General features: G+C 36.1%; 2 protein-coding genes across 2 annotated transcripts in view; one reads left to right on the forward strand and one right to left on the reverse strand.

Moving 5' to 3' along the window:
• The window catches only part of LOC133534726 (protein decapentaplegic), a 43,137-nt gene extending 37,387 nt beyond the window's left edge, over window positions 1-5,750 (reverse strand). The window contains exon 1 of the mRNA XM_061873970.1: window positions 5,473-5,750. The gene's annotated coding sequence lies outside the window, so the exon portion shown is untranslated. The remainder of the gene's footprint in view (window positions 1-5,472) is intronic.
• Window positions 5,751-9,886: 4,136 nt separating this feature from the next.
• Window positions 9,887-21,319, forward strand: LOC133534710 (T-cell activation inhibitor, mitochondrial). Its single transcript, XM_061873947.1, has 13 exons — window positions 9,887-10,052; window positions 10,286-10,409; window positions 10,517-10,634; window positions 10,882-11,020; window positions 11,109-11,213; window positions 12,642-12,759; window positions 13,229-13,331; window positions 13,536-13,627; window positions 13,958-14,058; window positions 14,816-14,962; window positions 15,737-15,868; window positions 16,356-16,500; window positions 21,136-21,319. Exons 1-13 carry the CDS (start codon window positions 10,030-10,032, stop codon window positions 21,220-21,222), a joined length of 1,434 nt encoding a protein of 477 aa, XP_061729931.1. The 5' UTR covers window positions 9,887-10,029; the 3' UTR covers window positions 21,223-21,319.
• Window positions 21,320-22,100: the final 781 nt, after the last annotated feature.

Raw genomic sequence — 22,100 nt, forward strand, 5'->3', positions numbered from 1 at the left:
ATGACGACCGGTCTGGCCTAGTGGGTAGTGACCCTGTCTACGAAGCCGGTGGTCCCGGGTTCAAATCCTGGTAAGGGCATTAATTTGTGTGATGAGTATGGATATTTGTTCCTGAGTCATGGGTGTTTTTTATGTATTTAAGTATTTATAAATATTTATATATTTAACACAAGCCTTATTGAGCTTACTGTGGGACTTAGTCAATTTGTGTAATAATGTCCTATAATATTTATTTATTTATTAAGGAATGGCAGCCACCGAAATACGGAAAAAAGAAAAATAATTAGTCATCGCCTCCCGTTTGATACTTTGATACTCTGTCAGATGATAGTTCAGATGCTATTGTTAACTAAAAAAATCGTCAGCCGGTTGTATCGCGGTGGTAAGAACGTCATCGTCGCATGTAAAAAATAAGCGTTTTACCTTTTCATTAAAGTAACAAAAAAATATGAAACTTTGCATGTAGCATTCCATCAGGCGTTCCAAATAAACGGTTACGCAATTTACACATTACGCATACTTTGCGGACATAAAGTGGTAAGGCGCGTATTTTTTACATATTCATATTTATTTATGTATTTAAACTTTATTGCACAATATAACAAATAAAGTACAAATGGCGAACTTAATGCCTAAAGGCATTTTCTATCAGTCAACCATCAGGCTAAACAGAAAAAGTAGTACGTGCAGGCATTAAACAAAAAAAAACAGAATAAGTAACTTAAAACAAGCAAAATAGCGATAAATAATATATACTAACGGTAATAAACTTACATAAATATACTATAATTAAATATACATACATATATATTAATTTATGTACCCAGTGCAAAAAATACTATGACTACGATGGACAATTAACTAGTGAGCTTGTCGAAAAAGTGCTTGCGTAACATGCGCTTAAACGAGAGCTTGGTTTGAGCCTGTCTGATGTTGAGTGGGAGATCATTCCAAAGCCGGATCGTCTGAACGGTGAAGGAGTTAGAGACAAAACCAGTACGATGGCAAGGAACAGTAAACTTGAGACTACGTTCATGTAATCAACTGACGGTCTTTCCACCGCGATACAACCGGCTGATTGTTTTTTTTTTTATTCATGATAGCATGTAAACTATCATCTGACAAAGTATCAGTCGAGAGGCGATGATTGACGATATATGCTCCTGGCCTGCGGTCTATAGGTTCCGTACCAAAAAGGCAGAAAAGGAAACCTTACGGCGCGACCCTGTCCGTCCGTCTGTCTGTCACATTTCTAAATATCTCGAGAACGTCTTACGATATCGATTTGAAATTTGTAATTATGAACATCAACAAGGCTAACCCAAACGCATTGAAAGTATTTTTTATTTACTATAATAAAACATTTTATTTACTAAATAGGATGAGTGATCTGTGACTATAAACACTTATTACGTCTACAAAGAGGCTTTTGAAATAGCTTAAGTTGTATATCAAAAACCCCGTCCCGAAGCTTACAAAAGAAAAATTATGTTTTTTTTTTAAATATAAAATTAACATTATCATAAATATTACAGGAAAAATTATCACTCTCTTGTGTTATTTTTTTATTTAACAAAAAAAATTCCGATATTAATTCGTCACTTTTGCCGGAAGCTTACATATATCTACTGAAATTGTTTATACAGAATATAGATAATGATTTCTCTGACAATTCCCTCTAGTACGAGTAACTTGTATAATTTCGTTTCCCCCCATTGTCCTAGTTAAAAAAACACAACCTGTATAAAATAGCAGATACCTAGTTATTCTACTCAACGATGTGGTAAGTTAGCTTGCTATCGAACCGGTCCACGCATGCGCCACCCGACATGTGTATACCTAATGATAATGTGGCGGATAGAACGCGCCAACATTAAGTACTTATCTGCCACCCTCTGCTAGATTTACAAATACATCTGTACAAAAATGTGTCATCAATAGATCGGTACTTTCAATGAAAACTATTTTGAACATAAAATGAGCAGTTTTCGAGTTTTTGAAACACACTAGGTCTACACTGAGCATGTTACAATGTGCTATTAGCCGGCTATTATTTCGTTATTAAATAGACTACATTTTTTCCAGTCTGGCTCTTTATAATGATTAATTGGGTACTTGAATCATACTTTATTTACAAGTACCTATGATACGTTAAATAACGGTTTCATTCGTACCTTTTTGGTACGAGATTCTAAAAAGAAGCTATTAATATATTAATCAGTAAGAATCTGCGCAGTGACCTATGCCTCTATTTGACAATCACCAAGGCATGTGCAGTTAGTAAAATTGCTGGGTCGTAGTAAAACGTAGTGATTATATGCTCTTTGGGTCGTAGAAGTTTAATTTCCTTCTTACGTACATAAGTATAAGTTAGATATTAGAAGGTAAACCTATAATATACAGAGAAAAAGACTGTAAGCAATCAAATACGCACATAGTTCGGCTTCGTTTTTTTGATAAAAGGATTTCTCAATGTCATAAAAAAGTTGACCCACAATAGGTCGGCTCCCTGACACTGCGGGGTTGCGTAATGCATCGCAACGATAATGCGATTTGTAGTGTTTAATTGTAAAATATATTTTTTTGTATGTATATGCTAGTTGAACAATATTTTGCATTCATTTCATATATCAAAAATCAGGTCAGACACAGAAAGGGACTGGTATCATAGTCGTATATGACATAAATGATAGAGAAGGAAGATAAGCTTTGTAATTCGCTATGTTTTCTACACTGTTTGACCAGCGCAGCTACCAGAGCAAAAAAAGCTGCGACAAGAGAGAGGTATTACCGTTACAACATTTCGCGCAACGTACGCGCAGAAAGTTGTGGTAGGTTATGTACCTACTCATGTAGGTACCTATTTATCAAACTATTTACCAAATAAATGCACAACTACTATTGGACATGGTTAGGAGGGCGGCCCCTACTGCCCAGCAGACCGTGAGCTACATGCATTTGACTAACGAAGGCCCCAGGTTTGTCATGCTCCGCTAACGGCCAATCGCCGGCATACCTAGCATATTTATTTAATTCTACTGCGTTAAGTACTAAACCCTATTGCGCTACTTGAACAGAAAGGTGGTGCCTACATGAGCATTTTGTAAAAACTTATTATTCACTTACCGCCGTTTTTAAAATTGTTTGAATGTTACACAATACTATTGTTGATGGTTATTTATCGAGTATGTATTTTTTAAATTATGTAATAACAAATACAATAAAAAGGCCATATTGGTTAAAATTGTTAACTACAGTCATTTATAAGTAGGTAAGATTTTTATGAATCGAGGTCACAATTTTAATATCACCCGTGTTCCCTATACATGCAATGTATTCGTTACATTTTCCAATAAAAAATCTTGTAATTTTCCAATAAAGCACCCCTTAAATATTTATTTTAATTTGTTTTTAGTATTTGTTCTTATAGCGGCAACAGAAATACATCATCTGTGAAAATTTCAACTGTCTAGCTATTACGGTTTATGAGATGCAGCCTGGTGACAGACGGACGGACGGACGGACAGCGAAGTCTCAGCAAAAGGGTCCCGTTTGACGCTTTGGGTACGGAACCCTAAAAACGGCAAAAAAATTATGTTCGTTGTATGGGAACCCCCCTTAAACATTTATTTTATTTTGTTTTTAGTATTTTTTGTTATAGCGGCAACAGAAATACATCATCTGTGAAAATTTCAACTGTCTAGCTGTCACGGTTCATGAGATACAGACCGACAGACGGACGAACGGACAGCGAAGTCTCAGTAATAGGGTCCCGTTTGACCCTTTGGATACGGAACCCTAATAAGTTAAACCAAATTAATGACCCCCTAAAACATAAATATATTCGTCCGCCACTTTGTTTATTACTGACATAAATGCATGAACATCAGACCCATTCGGTATTCGCTAATACAGTCATGATTTAAAATAACGTAAAAATAGTTACCTATTTGTTTTACATGAGGGTAAAGTTGTTGTTTAACCGCTCGTGCTAATATTGGTACCCGAGCCAGCAAAAGATTTCAAAATTGAACCACGAGCGTAGCGAGTAGTTCCAGAAGTGGAATCTTGAGCGTTGCGAGGGTTTCAAAGCTCGAGGGTTAAACAAACTTTACCTCCTAGTGAAACAAGATTTTTCATCACACCAACGCGAGGAAAATACTTACTATGAAATACCAAAAAAATCAAACCAAATCAAATCCAAGTGAACGTAATAAAAAAATTATCATTTATAAAAAGTCAATTCCACCAGCTAACATAAGGAAACCACTAAAAATTTGCAACTGATTACTTTTTGCCCCACATGTGGATAAAAAGCAACTTTCTCATTAGTTTTTGAACAATCAACTAGTAATAATAACTAGTTATTAAATTGTTCAAGTGAATTTTTCTTATTATGTATGTATAAGTAAATTAAATTAAGTTGGTAGGTACCTATTACATTAGTAATTTCATTAATAGCTACAACAGCTTCATCCTAGTTAAGTATCCTATAAAAAAAATAATGTATTTGGTTTGATTTTGTAAAAGAAGTTATTCTATTTTGTTTTTTTTTTCTCTATTTTTACCCACGACGGAACGGAGACGGTATATGCGTTTGGGGTGAGAGGATGTTCGTGCAAACCAATGTTGCCATTTTTCTTAAAAACTACTAGTCCGATTTTGATGCGGTTTTCAGTGATGAATTCTGGTTTGATTGGTACATGTTCTTAGATAGTTGTTACGGTGACAACTCACCAGAGGGCGCCGCAGTAAACATTTATTTGTGCATCCTTTTTCAACTACGTTTTAACCATCGTGGGTTTTTCAAAAATTTTAATTTTGTTTTTATTACCTCCTATTTGTTCCTATTTGTAACATTCTTGTAGTGTAGTGTTGTATTACAAAATTCTGTAATGAAAGTTTTACGGGCGTTATTGATAGACATTCAACTATCTATAAATTAAATGTCGTATCTACTTAGAATCCAAAGGCAAAGTCTGTAAACCTAGGCGTTTTTTGTCCTCTGAGTAGTTAAACGCCACTAATACCTACTTAGTTTTTACTATGTAATATAAAGCTACTAAAACCTTCTGTTGAATAGTTCAGTTTAAAATACGATTAACAGTAATAGTTGTCAAATATATCATTGTCCAATTACATTCGTCAGCTTCGCAAGTACTTATACTCGTAGCTTAATTAGGAAAGCGTCCGCCCCAATAAGGCTAGCGTTGTTGGTTCAAGTACAGCTGAGTCGATATTTTATTTGTATTCGCTATTTGACAGTAATTTGATCAATATTTTGTACTTGTATATAATTAAGTATTAACATCTAATGACATATATATAATAAAGCTTATATTTAAAATAAGTAACGATTCCTTGTTTTGTAAGCATATAGGTTTAGGTATGTACAAGTTAGGTCAGGTCTCATAACAGGTTAGGGGATGGGGCAAAGGAGAGGCTGCGTAGTAGGTAAATGTAAAGACATACGTTGCTCATGGCACGTCGTGGCGAGTGCGCCGGGGCGGCGGCGTCGCCGGGCCCGGCTCGGGCACACCGGGGGCGCGATCTCTGAACGAAAGTTCGATGTGAGATCGAGCGCGCATATGTAAATATCGGCACATTTACAAGCGAAAGGGTTCACCAGAGCGGCGCACTAACGCAGCGCGGGAACCAGTCCGGCGAGATTCCTACGCTGTCTGCCGATAGAAAAATGCCGAGTCCATCACTTGACGCGGTGTGGTGCGCGACGCGGCCGCTGCTCGACTGCCGCCGCCGCCCTCTCGTCGCAGCACCGCTGGTATATTTATCACTTAATTATTGAACTCGTCTGTGCAACAATTATGGAACAGCTCGCAACGCAACTCGGCTCCGGCAGGAGCTGAGAGGCGCTACCGCGTCTGCGCCGCACGTTGCGTCACGCGCCAACGCGCCTGCCGGCCGCCGCCAGCGCAGGCCTTCAGATGTTAATCTATGTAAACCACTAACCAATCCGATCCTCACCTGTTACTCATTTTTAAACATTAACCTCCGACTTGTATCTCATACATATCTTCCTGCCTTTTGTTTCCGTGGTATGTGCCGATGTTTATTCATAGTAAACTATAAATATATGTAGCTACCTACATGTTTATATGACAGATACCACTTGATAAGCTTTAACTTATGACCTTACAACAACTGTTATTAATAATGTAAACAGTTCATGCCTACTTATTCAGATGGCACGGGTACCTACGTTATCTCATGTATTCTGGAACAAGTTCACTTCGCTTCAGAGCTTTTATTACGTATGTTGTAATCACAAACAAGTCTTAAATAAGTCACTTTAAGGTAAGGGAAGCATCGATTAGTTTGACAACTTGCTGCAGTCCGTATGGTTTCCGTGCACACGTGCGGACAACACATCGAACCAAACCGTCATTTAAAGGTCGCGGGTTATTCCCACTAGTAACTACCAAATTGTTACCAATTAACAACTACGATTTTTTCTCACCTGTTTTAAGTGGTAACAACGGTAAGAAAAACTCCCAGTAGTTACATCTAGGAAGGGGACAACTGAGAACGAAAATAAGTAGGTAGGTAACTCTCAGTTCAGATGGCCACCACGAAACACAAAGGCCAAACTTTTTAATTCGCGCCTCCATTTTTTATATTAAATTTGCCGCCTTTTCCTACCGAAAAGATCGCTGTGCCACTAATATATTTAATTTCTAACATGTACCGATAAAATTGTTTCAATATTTTTTCATCACACTAGCTCGTAGTCACTCTTTATTATTTAAAAACTGATGGCAAAGTTGCATTTTATCCACAAGAGTGGCAAAGTAACTATGAGGAAAAGTTATTAGGAATATCAGATATTTTTGGCGCGTTGTTTCGTTCGTTACTATTGATGCTGACTGTACTACACATATAGTAAAAAAAGGATAATCGAATTTAAACTATCGTGAGACATACTAACCTAAAGAGACCTAGGCTCTCTGAAACATGTCGCGCGAGTGACTAAAAACACGTGAGTGAAATCCGTAGAAATAGTTTAAAAAGGATAATATTTGTCTGTATCTTTAGGTATTTAAAAATATGCAAACAAACCACAATTAGGCATTTTATTGGACACATTCTTCAAGTCAATTAATTTAGTTCGATGTGCCAAAACCTACAGAAGTTGATGTAATCGTGCTATTTTGTTAATAGGAATATATCGAGATGACTTGATTGATCAATAGTAATTTAGTTTTGTAATATTTGCCATTACTTCGCCCTAGTTAAGAACCTAAAACGAAATTGAATAATTAGCCATTTGAGGGTAGATGAAATCTACGTCTGTAAACAGCTTAAAGTCAGCTTTCTATTTATTTCAAGTACTCGAACATGTCAAAACCAATTGTTTACATTAATTTAACTACCTAAAGATGTAGACTATAATTTTATCCTTTTTGAAGTCGGTTTATTTTGTAAAATGTTTTTAATATACCATTTTTAGTTTTAAAGCATTCTTAAGAGCTTATGTTATGAACGACGCGACGCATGAATGAAAAACACAATCATGTTTCACACTACATTCGTTAACTACATAATAAATAATCAGGATTTTCGTCGGGTCCGTCTGGGAAATCATTCCTGCCACTACTCTTTAGATCTTCTATCCTCTGCCCCGCTACTGACCCGATCCCTCAACCCTCCGATCACTCCACCTCACAGCACATCAACCCCTGATCAATGAACCCCTAGACCCTGAACCACCAAACCAATAGCCGCCATTTCCCGATCGCTCAACCCCAGACCCTCTAACTCCTAATCCTAACCCCCAATCCCTCAACTTCCAACCCCCGACCGCTCAACTCCTAACACCCAAACCCTCAACTGCCAACCCCTCACCGATTATTAGCGGCTTGTCAACTTAGTAGACGTTTATGAATAAGGGGGTCAGTCCCCGAACCCATCAACTCACCGCCCCCTCAACCCCCTAACCTCTCAAACCGTGACTCGTCAAACCCCAACCCCCCAACCCCCAACCTCAGACCGTACCTTCAACACCACCGTCTACCTTCACCTTTCTCACCTACCCCTTATTTCCAACACTACCTAGCAATTATAAGAGGGAAGTTTCACATATCGCCCGTGGTCTTGATTATCAGAAAGTAGCCTTACCATGAGTTTGGTACTGACATATTCGCTAGGGTAACTAACTTTCTATGCATCTCGCTCGTACTGGCATCCTACGAGCGAGATGTATAGAAAGTAAGTTACGAACACGTTTTGTACTTTCAGTGGTGGATTGTTATATTTATTTGCGTATTTATTTTAGATGGAACGTAAAAAATGTAGATGGACGCCAATTTCTTTTCTGTCTGTACTATTAAGAGTAGTTAGACCAAGATAATTAGCAGAACTCTGCATTTGTATAGCACGTGTTAATGACGTGCAAGTGTTGTTTTAAACTTCTAACTTTTATGAATTTATTGTTGAAAAACGTAGTAATTTGGTCTAATTATCTGTTCTAACGTTTTGAAGTTAAGTACTTGAAAATATTCATGGGCTCTCGCCCAAGACCCACGACCTCGCACTTAAGCGCCAATTACATTCACAATTCCCGATATCGGGCCCGAAATCAGTCCCGATGTCCAGACTATGCGCGTGAATCGCGGCGCGACTTCGCGGAGCGAACATACCGCGACGTTGACGTAGACACCACACTCGCATAACTTCACGGCGATTTCGCAGTTTGGTTCGCGGCAAGATGGCGCCGAAGCGTCAGCTGATTGGATTTAGTTTGCGGCAAGGCACTGATTCAAACTGGGAACTGTCAAATTGATTTTTGGTTTATCAAGTTCGCACCCAATAACCAAATAGCCACCATAGAAGGTTATGACAGTTTACAGATTAACCGACTCGTGAGCGAATCGCGGCGCGAAGCGATCGCGAGTGTGGAGTCTTGCAAGTTCGCGTTTCGCGTCTCCTTTGACGCGGGCCAAATACCGACAAAAAACGGGGAATAAGAAGCGAAGGCGTGAACATTCTGCGAAATCGACGCGAGGGCCCTCCACACTCGCGTTCGCGGCTTCGCGCCTCGATTCGCGCACGAGTGTGGAGGGCCCTTTATAGTGTGGATTTATAATTGGCGGTTTAGTTCCATTTTACTTAGACTTAATTCGCACTAGCGGTTTTACAACGCGCGTTAAAGCGTTTGAATTACACAAATGGATACTCGTGTATTTATTGACATGATGGTGATGGCGCTTTTTTTTATTGAGCGTTGTACATTGGATTTTCGACTTTCAGCTTTGGCCATTAAATCGAATTTAGCGTACTGAACTTCTAACGCGATGCTTTTTAAACTCTCGTGCGAATAAGGACTGATTTTCTAAAAAACAAGTTTTTAAAATCATAATAGTCTTAACAGACTACCGCACCGGACAGTGACCTTGTTGCGGTCAAAACATCTCTTTCTGGCTTTAATTTATAGCTGATTCCTTAACGCACGTACGGCGACTACCTTACTATATCAGTGGGGCGACACTCCTTCCGGCTTTTCTCGGGTCCGTTCGGGTTAACATTGCTACGAGCAATTATTAGGGTTGGCACAATTTGACTTTCCTATACGTCCACGACCACAGATAAGATAATGACTCGAATGTTGACAACCCTAAATCGCCGAAAGGGATTGTGCCATACATTAGAAAGGAACACTATAATACGTCCCTGAATAGCAGTCAAACTTCGGTTTTGTAGGAAGTGTTATTTCTGTACGGTAGTACTATTCGTATTCATTATTATGCTCTTTGGTCCGGTGCAAGTCCGGTGCGGTAATCGTATTCGTAGACTGTTTTACGTACTTACATGCAAACGAAACGCACCAAGTGTCACTCGCAGGACGATCGCGGTAGCCGTCTGCATCTGTCATAATTAGTTTAGTTACTGTCAGTGTCAACACAATGTCATGATATAACTAAAAGCAAGCTTTTTCTGATATAATAATATCAAAGTAGGTTTAAGTGCGCAAAATAAACGTTTTTCCGTTTACAAGCATTCAGGCTTTAAATAATGTATTCCAGGATTAAAATAAGGTATTAGACGCTTGTTTATATTTAATTACAATTTACAAAACACTGTATGTTCATAGCCAATTAGGTTAACCTGTTTACAAGTTGTTATTAGATGTATTTTGAATTCAGTAACTTTATTGTTATTTAAAAAATAGAAAGCCAATGCGAGGAACAGATTTTTTGTTTGCCCAACAATCGGGCACAAATTGTTAAAAAAATCCTAATACCTACATGACTACATTGACTGTGTTCAGCTGTTGCCAATGTGCTGGAGGAGTCCTGTGCAGATATTTGAGTTCAGCCGAAGTATCGACGGCGCTGCGGCCTTTTTACTTCAGTGTTCATCCAGACTTGTTTGGGAAATACCCAGAACAGAGAGTAAGTTATTGCTATTATTATATTAGTTAACAGATGAAAATACACTTTCATCTGTTACTATGATTCCTAAGTTATGTATCAACTTTAAAAGTTATTTCTTATTGCAGAAGATAAATGAAAACTCATTACAGCAATTAAGTGCTCTAATAGAGGCACAGCAATCTAGTCGAAGAATGTCTATACCTCCATTATCATTTTACTTAAGGCAAAAGGATATGGCAGAAGGTATGTCTCATCATATATTCTCTAAATTAAAAAAAAAACATTAGTTTTGTATGCCATTAAAGTATATAATACTAATTTGATTGATTTGGTTTCTAGGTCACTATCTGTTTAAGTCAGGGGTCAGCAAACTTTTGAAAAGAAAATGTCAAACAGAAAGTTTTAAGAGCCACTTGGGTTGCAGCTGCTATTTGCCAACCCCTGGTTTAGGATGTGAGAATGTAGATTACATGTATTATAATACTTTCAGGTGAATTCAAACTAGTCAGAATCCAGTTGAACAGCAGTGATGTTAGGGAAACAGTTGTAAAAGTTTTAAGTGCATGTGATATATCTACAAAATATATTGATAAGATACCAAAGAGTCCACAGAAGAACAATAATTTTAGGTAAAAGTTGAAAAAAATAAGCTTTCTATTAAAAGTTGTTAAATGAGAAATAAGTAAGACTAATGTTATATGAAATAATTGTTTGCAGTAAGGAAAACTTTACAAAAGCATATAAAGAATACAGTGCTGAATTTGAGAAGGTTGCCCGAATGAAGAGAAAAGTTCAGGAAAAGAAAGCAGTTGAAAATCTCATGTAAGTCCTTTTACTATAGTGATAATTTGACAACACTATTGATATGTACACTATTGTTAAGTAAAGAAGTGTGGAGCCCTTATTTTATCAAGAATATTGAGATGCTGGAGCGGATTCAATGTAGTTTCACCAAGTTACCAAAGAAACTCAAAAACATGTCTCACAACCTTAAAGGAGTGCAGAGAACGTGGAGACTACAAAATACTAATCCGGCACTATGACCTCAAAAGATTTCCATAAAATACTAGAATACAAAAATAACATTCGTCTGAGAGGTCATCAGTATAAGATGGTGTCTGCAGCTCCTATAATAATCCTCATAAACACTTCATAAGCAACAGAGTGATTAAAGCTTGGAACAAACTCCCAGAGGACCTAGTATTGAGTCAAAGAGTCAAATGGATTTAAGAATATGTGGACGAATCATCTAGAACTCAAAATACTAACGCTGACTTCCTTGTACATTCTCGAGTCTTGCAAATTCGTGCGGAAACATGCTTATCTCTATACCCAAGCGAAAGACATGTGTAAAGGAAATCATAACAACAAACTGGTGCAAATTCGAATAGCCAAATTCAAAATGATCTTAAACATACCACATTCCATGTCGATGAAAGTCTACAATAACTTACCTAGTCATATAGTAGCTGAAGAGGAGTACACGACTTTTGTTACAAAACTAAAACAATATTTAATATCTAAAGCTTTTTAACTCTTCAAGAATATATGGATGATGGATTATTGCGTCCAAAATATATATTTACACAATATAAATTAAATATTATGATATTTGACTGAACCATTTTTAAAATATTTTTAAAATCCTATTGAAAATTGTATAATTTTTTCTCTACATTAAGTTATATTTTAAGATTTGTCTCGTCCTAGCAGGGTCCATGCTGTACTTCATAATGTTCTTATTATATGTCAACACCTTGTAATACCATGGTTGGCATTCAATAAATGATATGATATGATATGAATAAGTTAGACAAGCACTTTGTTAAGTTGACTCTGGATACAGGCATTATCAGTTATTGCAACTGCCTGCTTGCTTTACAAGTAATAATAATAAAATAATAATTTATTTTATCACAGTTTTGACAGAAACAAAATTTAAAAAAATATTCTGTAAGTAGACCCCAAGGGCTCTATTATATGTCAATAAAACATTTACAGGACATCATACAGTGACATGAAACAACATTACAAATTAATACAACAGTCAATACCTGGCTAAACATTACATTATATAAATAATTATTACAGTATAACAGAGATGTATAGTCCTCATTACATATTTCATTTATTTGGTCAAATTCTTAATTTCGGATTGCATCAATGACTGTTAAGCAAAATCTAAATCTTCTGTAGATGTAAGTCTATTGCAACATTAAATTTCTACAATAATCATCTTTATTATTATAGAGAGTGGATCTACGACAATAGTGCAACAGCAAGGAGTAAATACGAAGCAACAACTGCAACCAGGGACCAAGTGAAGAGCTTAATGGACCACCTATGCAGTACTTATGGTATAAAAGAAGTTCGTAAAAAGTAAAATATTAAGTCAATACTTTCCAATATTGTAAATCTGTATTTTATAACCAATGTCCTTTCCTTAATGTATGGTTTGGGTTCAACGGTGAAACTATTTGTTTATGCGTAGGTAGTTCAAATATCATAAGGCGGGTCCACGCAGAGCGAGCATACGCTCGGGCGAGGAAAACGCACGCGCCGCCTCGGCCGAGGAAAACGCACGCGCCGCCTTGGCCGAGACACGTCTACACTAGCCGTTTTGTGCGCGAGGAAATTGCCTCGCGCGTATGCTCGCTCTGTGTGGACCCGCCTATAGACAAACTGTGGTATACATAATTGATTACACTGATTTACTTATCATCATGAATATTTTTTTTATTGTCTGCTTTAATTACTGCATACATCAGGTACACAACACCCCATTATGGATGGGAGTGGCAGACGCATTTGTTTGTTATGATCCAATGTGCTTGCAGGTAAAATATGATAGTGGTTGGAATATTAGCCATATCAGAGGTGCACTACAAAGTCTGGTTGCGCTGGCCACGCAACATTCGCAACATATGAGTAATTTAACAGGTAAGTTCGAAAGTGATTGTGTACAGTTAGCTGTAGAGATAACATTGTTTTCCCCAATAATCAACTCATGACAATATCAAAATATTCTAAAAACAGCTGTGACGACAATAATGCGACATCTGGCTCGCACCCTTGCAAACTGTCCGAACATGTATAGTGCAAGTTCTGATGACCATTTTAAACTACTATTAAGTTTCATTTCAGGTAGAACCATTGCCTTAGGACAATTTACTGGCGTAAGCTTAGATGGCGATGTCTTCCTTAATATTATTGACGTAAGAAACGAATGGCTCTCGGTAAGTTAATAAGATTGAGATTATTTTGGAAAACATTTTTATACAAACGTCAATAGTATTATGACTAAATATTATGATAATATTGGTTAGACAAAAATTTAACACATACTTATCAGTGAAAGAATAAGGATCAAAGTCAAATGACGTTCTAATAGTTTTAATCATGTGTCGAAAGATGGCAGCAAATTTACTGTGGCTACAAAGTTTTCTTTGACAATGCACCTCTATTTCAAATCCTCTTTGATAATACTACTATTATGTTTGCTATGTAGTAACTTCTATACAGTTCATATATACATTGCATTAAGAATTATGTTTTATATTTTTCAGCTTATTAAAAAGGTTAGCCAAGAAGATAGCGCTCTGACACAAATACCTCACTACGAAGAGGCTTTGTCTAGTATACTAAGGAATATACACATTTGTAGACGGTAATATTTTATCTTCGTTTTGTGTTGCCTTTTTAGATTATGAATAGAATTAGGAGCGAAAACAACTGCACATGACTTTTAAAAATTCGATAGAGATCAAAATTATGACAAAATATTTTCAATAATGTTAATTTCCAGAGAGGAAAATGAGGACTACGTTTGTATGGAATCTTCGTCTTAACCATGGACAAAAATATTTTAGTTCTATTGAAACACTGGCTTCCGTGGCACCTGATATTTGTGTACTTCCGTAACTTCGGCGACAATTAAATAATGTTCTAACATGGATCTGATCTAATAATGCAATCAGTAGATGTTCAAAAGAGCTACGTATGGAAAATAAAACCAACCATATCAGTTCGCAGCGCATAAGTATTGCCATTCAGCGAGGGAATGCTGCCAGCATCTTTGGCACAATGCCGCGGGGGCCTTATTTAGATATATTTTAATTTAGATTAGTTTTTACCATTTTGTTTTATTATGTGCTGTATGTTTCCCATTAAATGTAATTTTTATTATTAATGAAATAAACCATATCAGTTTGGGCTCATTACAATCAAGGTATAGAAATTTGATGGAAGTACAAAGCAAAAACAGTGGGCAGTAGGTACAAGGGTGTAGCAATATTGATGTTATGATCATATCACGTGAAAACTAACGTAAACGTACATAATCTAGCCTATATATTTATAGAGGATAAAACAAATGATTATTTGCCAGTCATTTCTATGAAATACAACAAATACATTTTTTATAGGAAATTCATGCCTAAAGTATCCGCTCACCAGTACTGCAGCCACATGAGGCAGCTCATCACGTCCATCGGGGACTTTTACGGGCGGGGGAAGAAGATCCCTGCCGCGGTGCCCGAATCGCTTAGCAAATACGAAATTGTGGTTGAGCCGTAAGTTCAAATTGTCTTAATTCTTTGTGTTGATAAAACACATTTTCGCTTATGCTTAGGAGCGTCATTTTACTTGTTTTAGTAGGTAAATTGAAAAATCCTGTAGGTATAAAAAAAATATCTCCTGTAACAAAAACCGATCCTTACGCTCGGGGTTTCTATATAGCTTGAAATTTTGAGCGTAGGTATGTAAAAGCCTCTACTTATTACCGCGAGAACATTAAATACACTTTGCATTTCACTTATAGTCCCTTATAATTTTGATAAATAGGTATAAGTAGGATTTGGAAAATCACAAAACAGTAATATAAACAATATAGGTACGTGAATTTCGGTTAAAAAATGTCGGATTGAAAGTGGCGCCATTGGTACGTCAAGTAAAAGGGAGCATTTGAAATAAAATCGACGGAGCAAAATCGATCGTTACACTTAAATCGACCGGGATATAAACCGTGATTACCTTTTATATTGTTTTTATTGAGCTCCCGATATTTCGACGCAGTTACATGCATCTTGTTCACGGGTAACTGCATGCTGCTGGGTTGTTGCGGGTAAGATGCATGTAACCGCATCGAAATATCGGGAGCTCAATAAAAACAATATAAAAGGTAAATCACGGTTTATATCCCGGTCGATTTAAGTGTAGTGAAACTAACCATGAATTATTCAAAACTGTCAAAATCGATCGTGTTCGAAGGCAGGGAAAATAGGTCGTTGTTTGAATATTTAGAAAATAATTTTCGACTGTGACTAAAGGATAGTATTTACTTACAGAGAGGCTGGTCCCCTGATGCTGTCTCCCACGGGACAGTTCATCACGCCGTCGTCCTGTCCGGCCGACGAGCTCATCTACTTCATCAGCAACCACCTGGACGAAGCCATGCTACTCCTGACCGAGTACAGCATGTAAGTTTTTAATTTTCAGCTCTCAAATTAGGTATCCTGCTGATAGAAACATTTGTTCAAATATTTAAACCTATGTACCTATACCTAATGCTATATACCTACATCAATTAACAGATTTGTATGAAGCGTGTTTTTGAAAACCTTGAGAATAATAAGTTGAGACCGAAACCATTTCACTAAGTATTATTCTATGGTAGCTACTATTGGTACTAGAAATAAATTTCCAAGAATAAACATGTTTAGGTTAGGATTTCACAGTCTACAGAATAAAGAAAAAAAAAGAAGAATATACTTATACGATAGCACTAACTAATACTGAAATCATCATTATTTATATGAATTGGTGTTATGTATAACAATGAGAATGTAAACAAAAGGATCTCGGTGTACCTTCTTGGATAGCCTATTCTGATTTCCATGAAAATATTACTAGGGAAAATTGATAGTTAAAAGACATGAGTTACATTAAACAATTCGTTTTATTCAGCAACAAGCACGTGGAAAAGGCACTTTACAAAGAAGTAAAAGAACGGTTTGGCCTCCTGGAGCTGCACAAAGACGACAGCATCACGCCGGCGCTCATGATCCTGTGCTGCCAGCGGCTGCTCACGCGCATCGACAAAATCGACACGGTAACATATATTCACTATTAATTGGCAATCTTTTCATTGTCATGGCAGCGTAGTCGAGTTAAAGGAATAGGTACTTAATAAGTACCTATATATATAAGTACTACTTATATCCATATATAATAAGTATATAAGTACTACTTATATATCCAAGCAATTTCTCTTAAATATTTGAATTGCTATATAACGAATAAATGCTAAATCTATAAACTCTGATAGAGTCAACACATTTAAAGAGTAACCCCCTTATTCATAAACGTCTACTAAAGTTGACAAGCCGCTAATAATCGTTTGTCCCTTTCCATCATAACGATACGTCGGAAAGGGACAAACTATTATTAGCGGCTCGTCATCTTTAGTAGACGTTTATGAATAAGGGGGTAAAGTTTAAAAAGCGGCCAAGTGCGAGTCGGACTCGCCCATTAAGGGTTCCGTACCATTTATGACGTATTAAAAAAACTACTTACTAGATCTGGTTCAAACCAATTTTCGGTGGAAGTTTGCATGGTAATGTATATCATATTTTTTTTTTAGATTTTTCATTCTGTTATTTTAGAAGTTACAGGGGGGGGGGGGACACATTTTTTCACTTTGGAAGTGTCTCTCGCGCAAACTATTCAGTTTAGAAAAAAATGATATTAGAAACCTTAATATCATTTTTGAAGACCTATCCTTAGATACCCCACACGTATGGGATTGATGAAAAAAAAATTTTTTTTTTTTCAATTTTATGTCGTATTAAAAAAAAACTACTTACTAGATATCGTTCAAACCAATTTTCGGTGGAAGTTTGCATGGCAATGTATATCATATATTTTTTTTAGATTTTTCATTCTGTTATTTTAGAAGTTACGTGGGTGTCCCCACACATTTTACCACTTTGGAAGAGTCTCACGCGCAAACTATTCAGTTTAGAAAAAAATGATATTAGAATCCTCAATATCATTTTTAAAGACCTATCCATAGATACCCCACACGTATGGGTTTGATGAAAAAAGATTTTTGAGTTTCAGTTCTAAGTATGGGGAACCCCCAAAATTTATTGTTTTTTTTTTTTTCAATTTTTGTGTAAACATCTTAACTTTTTGAACGCCGCTTAGGATGTCATCGGACGTGCCCGTGTCGCCGCCTATACTAAGTAATAACAAACTGTGTAGTGCTTGCCACATAACTTACGATAAAATATTTTATTGTTTATAGTTTACAGTGATTAACTTCATTTTTTACCACCTTATCATTAAAAAAAAAATATTATAATAATTAAATCATGTTTACCAATGTCTTTTTTATGGTTTCGTCCCTTTATTAATGGATTGAATCTGTGAATTTTACCAGCTATGCAAATTTATTGATGGACTTTGCTACATCACTATTATTTTTTATTTCGTATCTGTGACGTCATGAGCGGTCTACTATTTCAGACATTGGCGAAGGCTTCATTGTATTTTCGTTGATAAGTTGACACTAGTAGGGACAGGATTGATCACATTAGAAACGTATCGAATCTGAAAATTTCAACGTTGTTTGGCATAATAAATCATAAAATTTTACACAGTAACACAATTATTTTGATAAATAAATATTGTAAACTCAATATTATTATAGTATTCAAAGTTTTAAAAGTACTAAACAGTACCTTCTTATATATTTTGTTGACCTAACATAACTTTGAAATATCGAGTAATCTACACCACTAAAATTTTCTAAGTTATATCTTTGACGTCACATGCGGTCTCATTTTTAAGACGACGGCGTAGTCTGTATTGATTATTATTGCGGAATATAGTAACTTAGTAGGGATTACCGATGAACCACGATAACAGAGTCTCGCCTTATTTATCGATTCAAATATCTATCATCGATGAAAAAAACCGACTTCACGAAACCCTGGAAGGTAGGCACTAGTACAATTCAAATATATTTATTTCTAAGTTCAACTTTGAAAACGTCCAAGGACTCAATATGTCCAAGTGTCAAAATGTCCAAGGGTCAAAACATCCATGGAATCAAAATGTCCAAAGAGTAAATGGTAAAGTGGAACTGCTTGGATCGGGATCACAATGACAAGGATTAGGTACTCGATCATTTACTGCGAGGCCATCATGGCATGTCGTGTTGCTAGAGTCAAGTTTCTGGACGCTGAACGTGCACCTAGAACTGCAGAAGGAGTCTCTGCATGGCAATTGCGTATGAAGCGAATGTATCAACACTTGGTGTGGCTACTTAAGTCATTGGGTAACTTGATTCAGTTAAGGACAGATTCTGGTTACGGCAGATTATTTTTATGAGAGATTCAGTCATGGAAAAAGTGTCTACCAAATCTATCATTCATGGATCTATAAAATATTATATGTATAGACAATATAGTAGGTGACGCCAAACCGCATCAGACCGGTAGGTCAGGATTATTGGTAACAATCAACCAGGGTCGCGTTTTATAAAGCTACAAATTACAATTAATAAAAAAATTCTAAAATTCTAATTAATTCTTCAGCGGACGACATTGTAGAATAATAGACAACTTACGTCATAATTTTATAAGAACGTATGGAAGTGATAAAATAGGTTAGCTAAGTAAGGTCAGTCGCATGCATAAATCTTACGTCGTAAATCTAAACATCGAATGAGAAAGTCGACGTAGATATTTCAATACCAATCATCGTCACATCACTGGTGTCTTTTAAGTAAATAAGACTTTGGCTACGAGACTTGGGGTAAAATCATACATAATCTAATGGCATAATTAAAGTTTATTTTCAACTAGAAAATATAATAAAATCAACAGATCAGTCTCACTGTTACTTAATTAACAATTACTGCGACTTACTTATGCAAAGAACCAAAGTAAACTTTATTAAAGTAAAGAATGTCTTGAGAAAAACATGAAAAAAATTGTCTTATTTATCAGACTGCGGCGACACGAGCTGGGTTTTGATTGTCTGATATATCAGACTACGGCGGTCAAAAGGTTAATGCGGTTCATAGAATACATCTACTTACCAAGTTTGAACAGTATAGCTCTTATAGTTTCGGAAAAAAGTGGCTGTGACATAATCGGACAGACAGACGGACATGACGAATCTATAAGGGTTCCGTTTTTTGCCATTTGGCTACGGAACCCTAAAAACGTGCCTCGGGTGTGACAGTAGGTATTTTAGTAGATATTTTTGTGATAACAGAATTGTCAAACATCGAGTTTAGACAACCAGAGTCCATGTTAAAAACTGTGCAACGTCATTTACATTAGATGTCATTCGAAGCACGAATTTGTCTTAGTCTGCATATCTTACTTGTATACAATCAATGAATATTTGCTCTAGTTAAATAATAATTTTAAGTAGCTGAGAGTTGCGTCACAGATTAATTCCTGCCTCAACTACATTGAAACGAGATCTTTCATTACTTATAACATCACCCATTACTAGGGAAACCGCATTTAGTGTTGTTATATTTTATAGGGTCAGATAGCTGCAGTCTGTTTTTATTTTTTTAAACTATACTACGCCATACATTTTACACGAAAGAAACAAAAGAGCGTTCCAAACTAACGTATGCGAAATGGAATTTGGACAAAATTCAATGTCGTTTTTTTTTTCAATTTTGCTGTCTCAATAACCTTCTCAGCTCTCTAGATTTTGTGTGACTCGGTCGGCCGTCATTTTCTATAATCGATATCTCTCCTGGAAAACTTGCCAAGGTTAAAATGTTTCTCTGAATCACACTTTGTGTCAGTAGTGTGGGAATGTGTCGTATAGAAATTACATACAGTTTCGCGACGTCGTTCTTCTCGATTGACCATAATGTCTAAAGGTAGAATCCCATACCCATAAAACTTATCGGATTAATTGACAGATACCTATATAAACATTAATAAGTTTACATATACAAAACTTTGTTTACATATTAAAATTTTATTCCTCATACGTTATTTCCTATGGGCAGTAGTTAACGATGCCAATCCTCATATTTTCCATATTCGGGCTTTTACCGATCGGCATCGGTAAAACCTAGGTCTTACCGGTATATCCTAGGTTTTACCGTACTTTGGGCTTTTACAGTAACATATACATTTTGAAATCATAATAGGTGCCAGTGTTTATTTCTTAGTTGCCAGGGACTACAGAGCAAACAGCAGACATATAACATTTTTCATCACTTCCCGTAAATGTTGTTATTCCACACAGAATCTCAAATGAACAAGGGGTAATGGCTTACAATACTTCCAAGAGAATAATATTACTGCTTGATTTTTCTGATAATGTTAGAAAGCCGAGATTGGATTTTTTACTGTTAACTTCTTAAGTCAAGCCAATGGAATATCATTAGAATAAACGTCGTTAAAGTATTTTCAAAAGTCGCGTTGGTAAGCGACACTACATGACATGTATTTATTTCTTCACAATTATCAAGAAAAATATTGATTAGGACACATTAATATTGAAATCGTAAACTTTAATCATAAAACCTGTATTTCTTTATTTAATATTTTTACCTATCTAACATTTAAAATTTATTAAAAATTCTTAATCAAGTTTTAGTATAATGTCAATATTAAAAAGTATTGACTAAATCAAAACTGGAGATCACATAGAGTATATCTAGGACTATAATATTCATCAATATTTTTTTTTGTTACAGAAATTACAAGGAAATATTTTATACGTCACGCATTACTACTCGGTACTAACGGAGGGCGTTTTATGCATACCTTGGAACTTCAAATAAGACCTTTGTATACTTATACCTACTTTGTAAACGTTGTACATAGGTCACACTGAAAGATGGATCATTTTAAGATAATACAATAAAAATAACCGATTAAGTTTTCAAATACACTCTACTACTGTTTAGATTTTTTTTATTAAAATAAAAATAACTCCACATAGGTTTTTGATATATTTTCCATCGGGTTGTCATTAGATTTATTTATATTATAAAATGAAAATTTTCATGTTATGATTTCTTGTGGCCTCAGTCAACTTATTAAAGATATGATAACGATGCGGCTAAATTTTAATATCGGGTCTTATACGCCTCATACGATTGTTTCTAATTGATAATACAAATTTTATCTATTTTGTAGACATGTGTTGTTCACGAGTGATTGAACTATATCTTATGATTGAACTCACTCACTCTTCAACTCTCTGAAGATTTAACTCGCTCAGTTACTCATCTATCTCAGTGTTACTTGCTCACTCTTTCCCACTCATGATTCGAATGAGCCGGCCAAGCCAAAACAAGTGAGACGATGTTTCGAAGCTGTTTAGATTCATTCGGAGGGTGTCGGGAAAACATGGCGGGATCGTATCGCGTGATTAGCCATCTTGGTTGCACTTATGGCTGCGTAAAAAACTCACTGGTGAACAATATTATAGTCTACAGATCCACTGAGCGAAATGAGTGATATGTATCTCCGCGAGCGAAATGATGAAGTATGAATCAATCTTCTCAACTCAGTGAAGCGTTTTGCGCATCTCTTGATGATTGTTACGATCATTATAATGACTACCAAAATAGCTGAATGTCAGCGAATTTTCGATTCTGAAAGCCTAAGAACCAACATGACACAATAAATACATGTTGTTTGCTATATTCTATAA

Source organism: Cydia pomonella, chromosome 2 (genome assembly GCF_033807575.1).
Source record: "Cydia pomonella isolate Wapato2018A chromosome 2, ilCydPomo1, whole genome shotgun sequence".
In the NCBI taxonomy this organism is placed as follows: domain Eukaryota; kingdom Metazoa; phylum Arthropoda; class Insecta; order Lepidoptera; family Tortricidae; genus Cydia; species Cydia pomonella.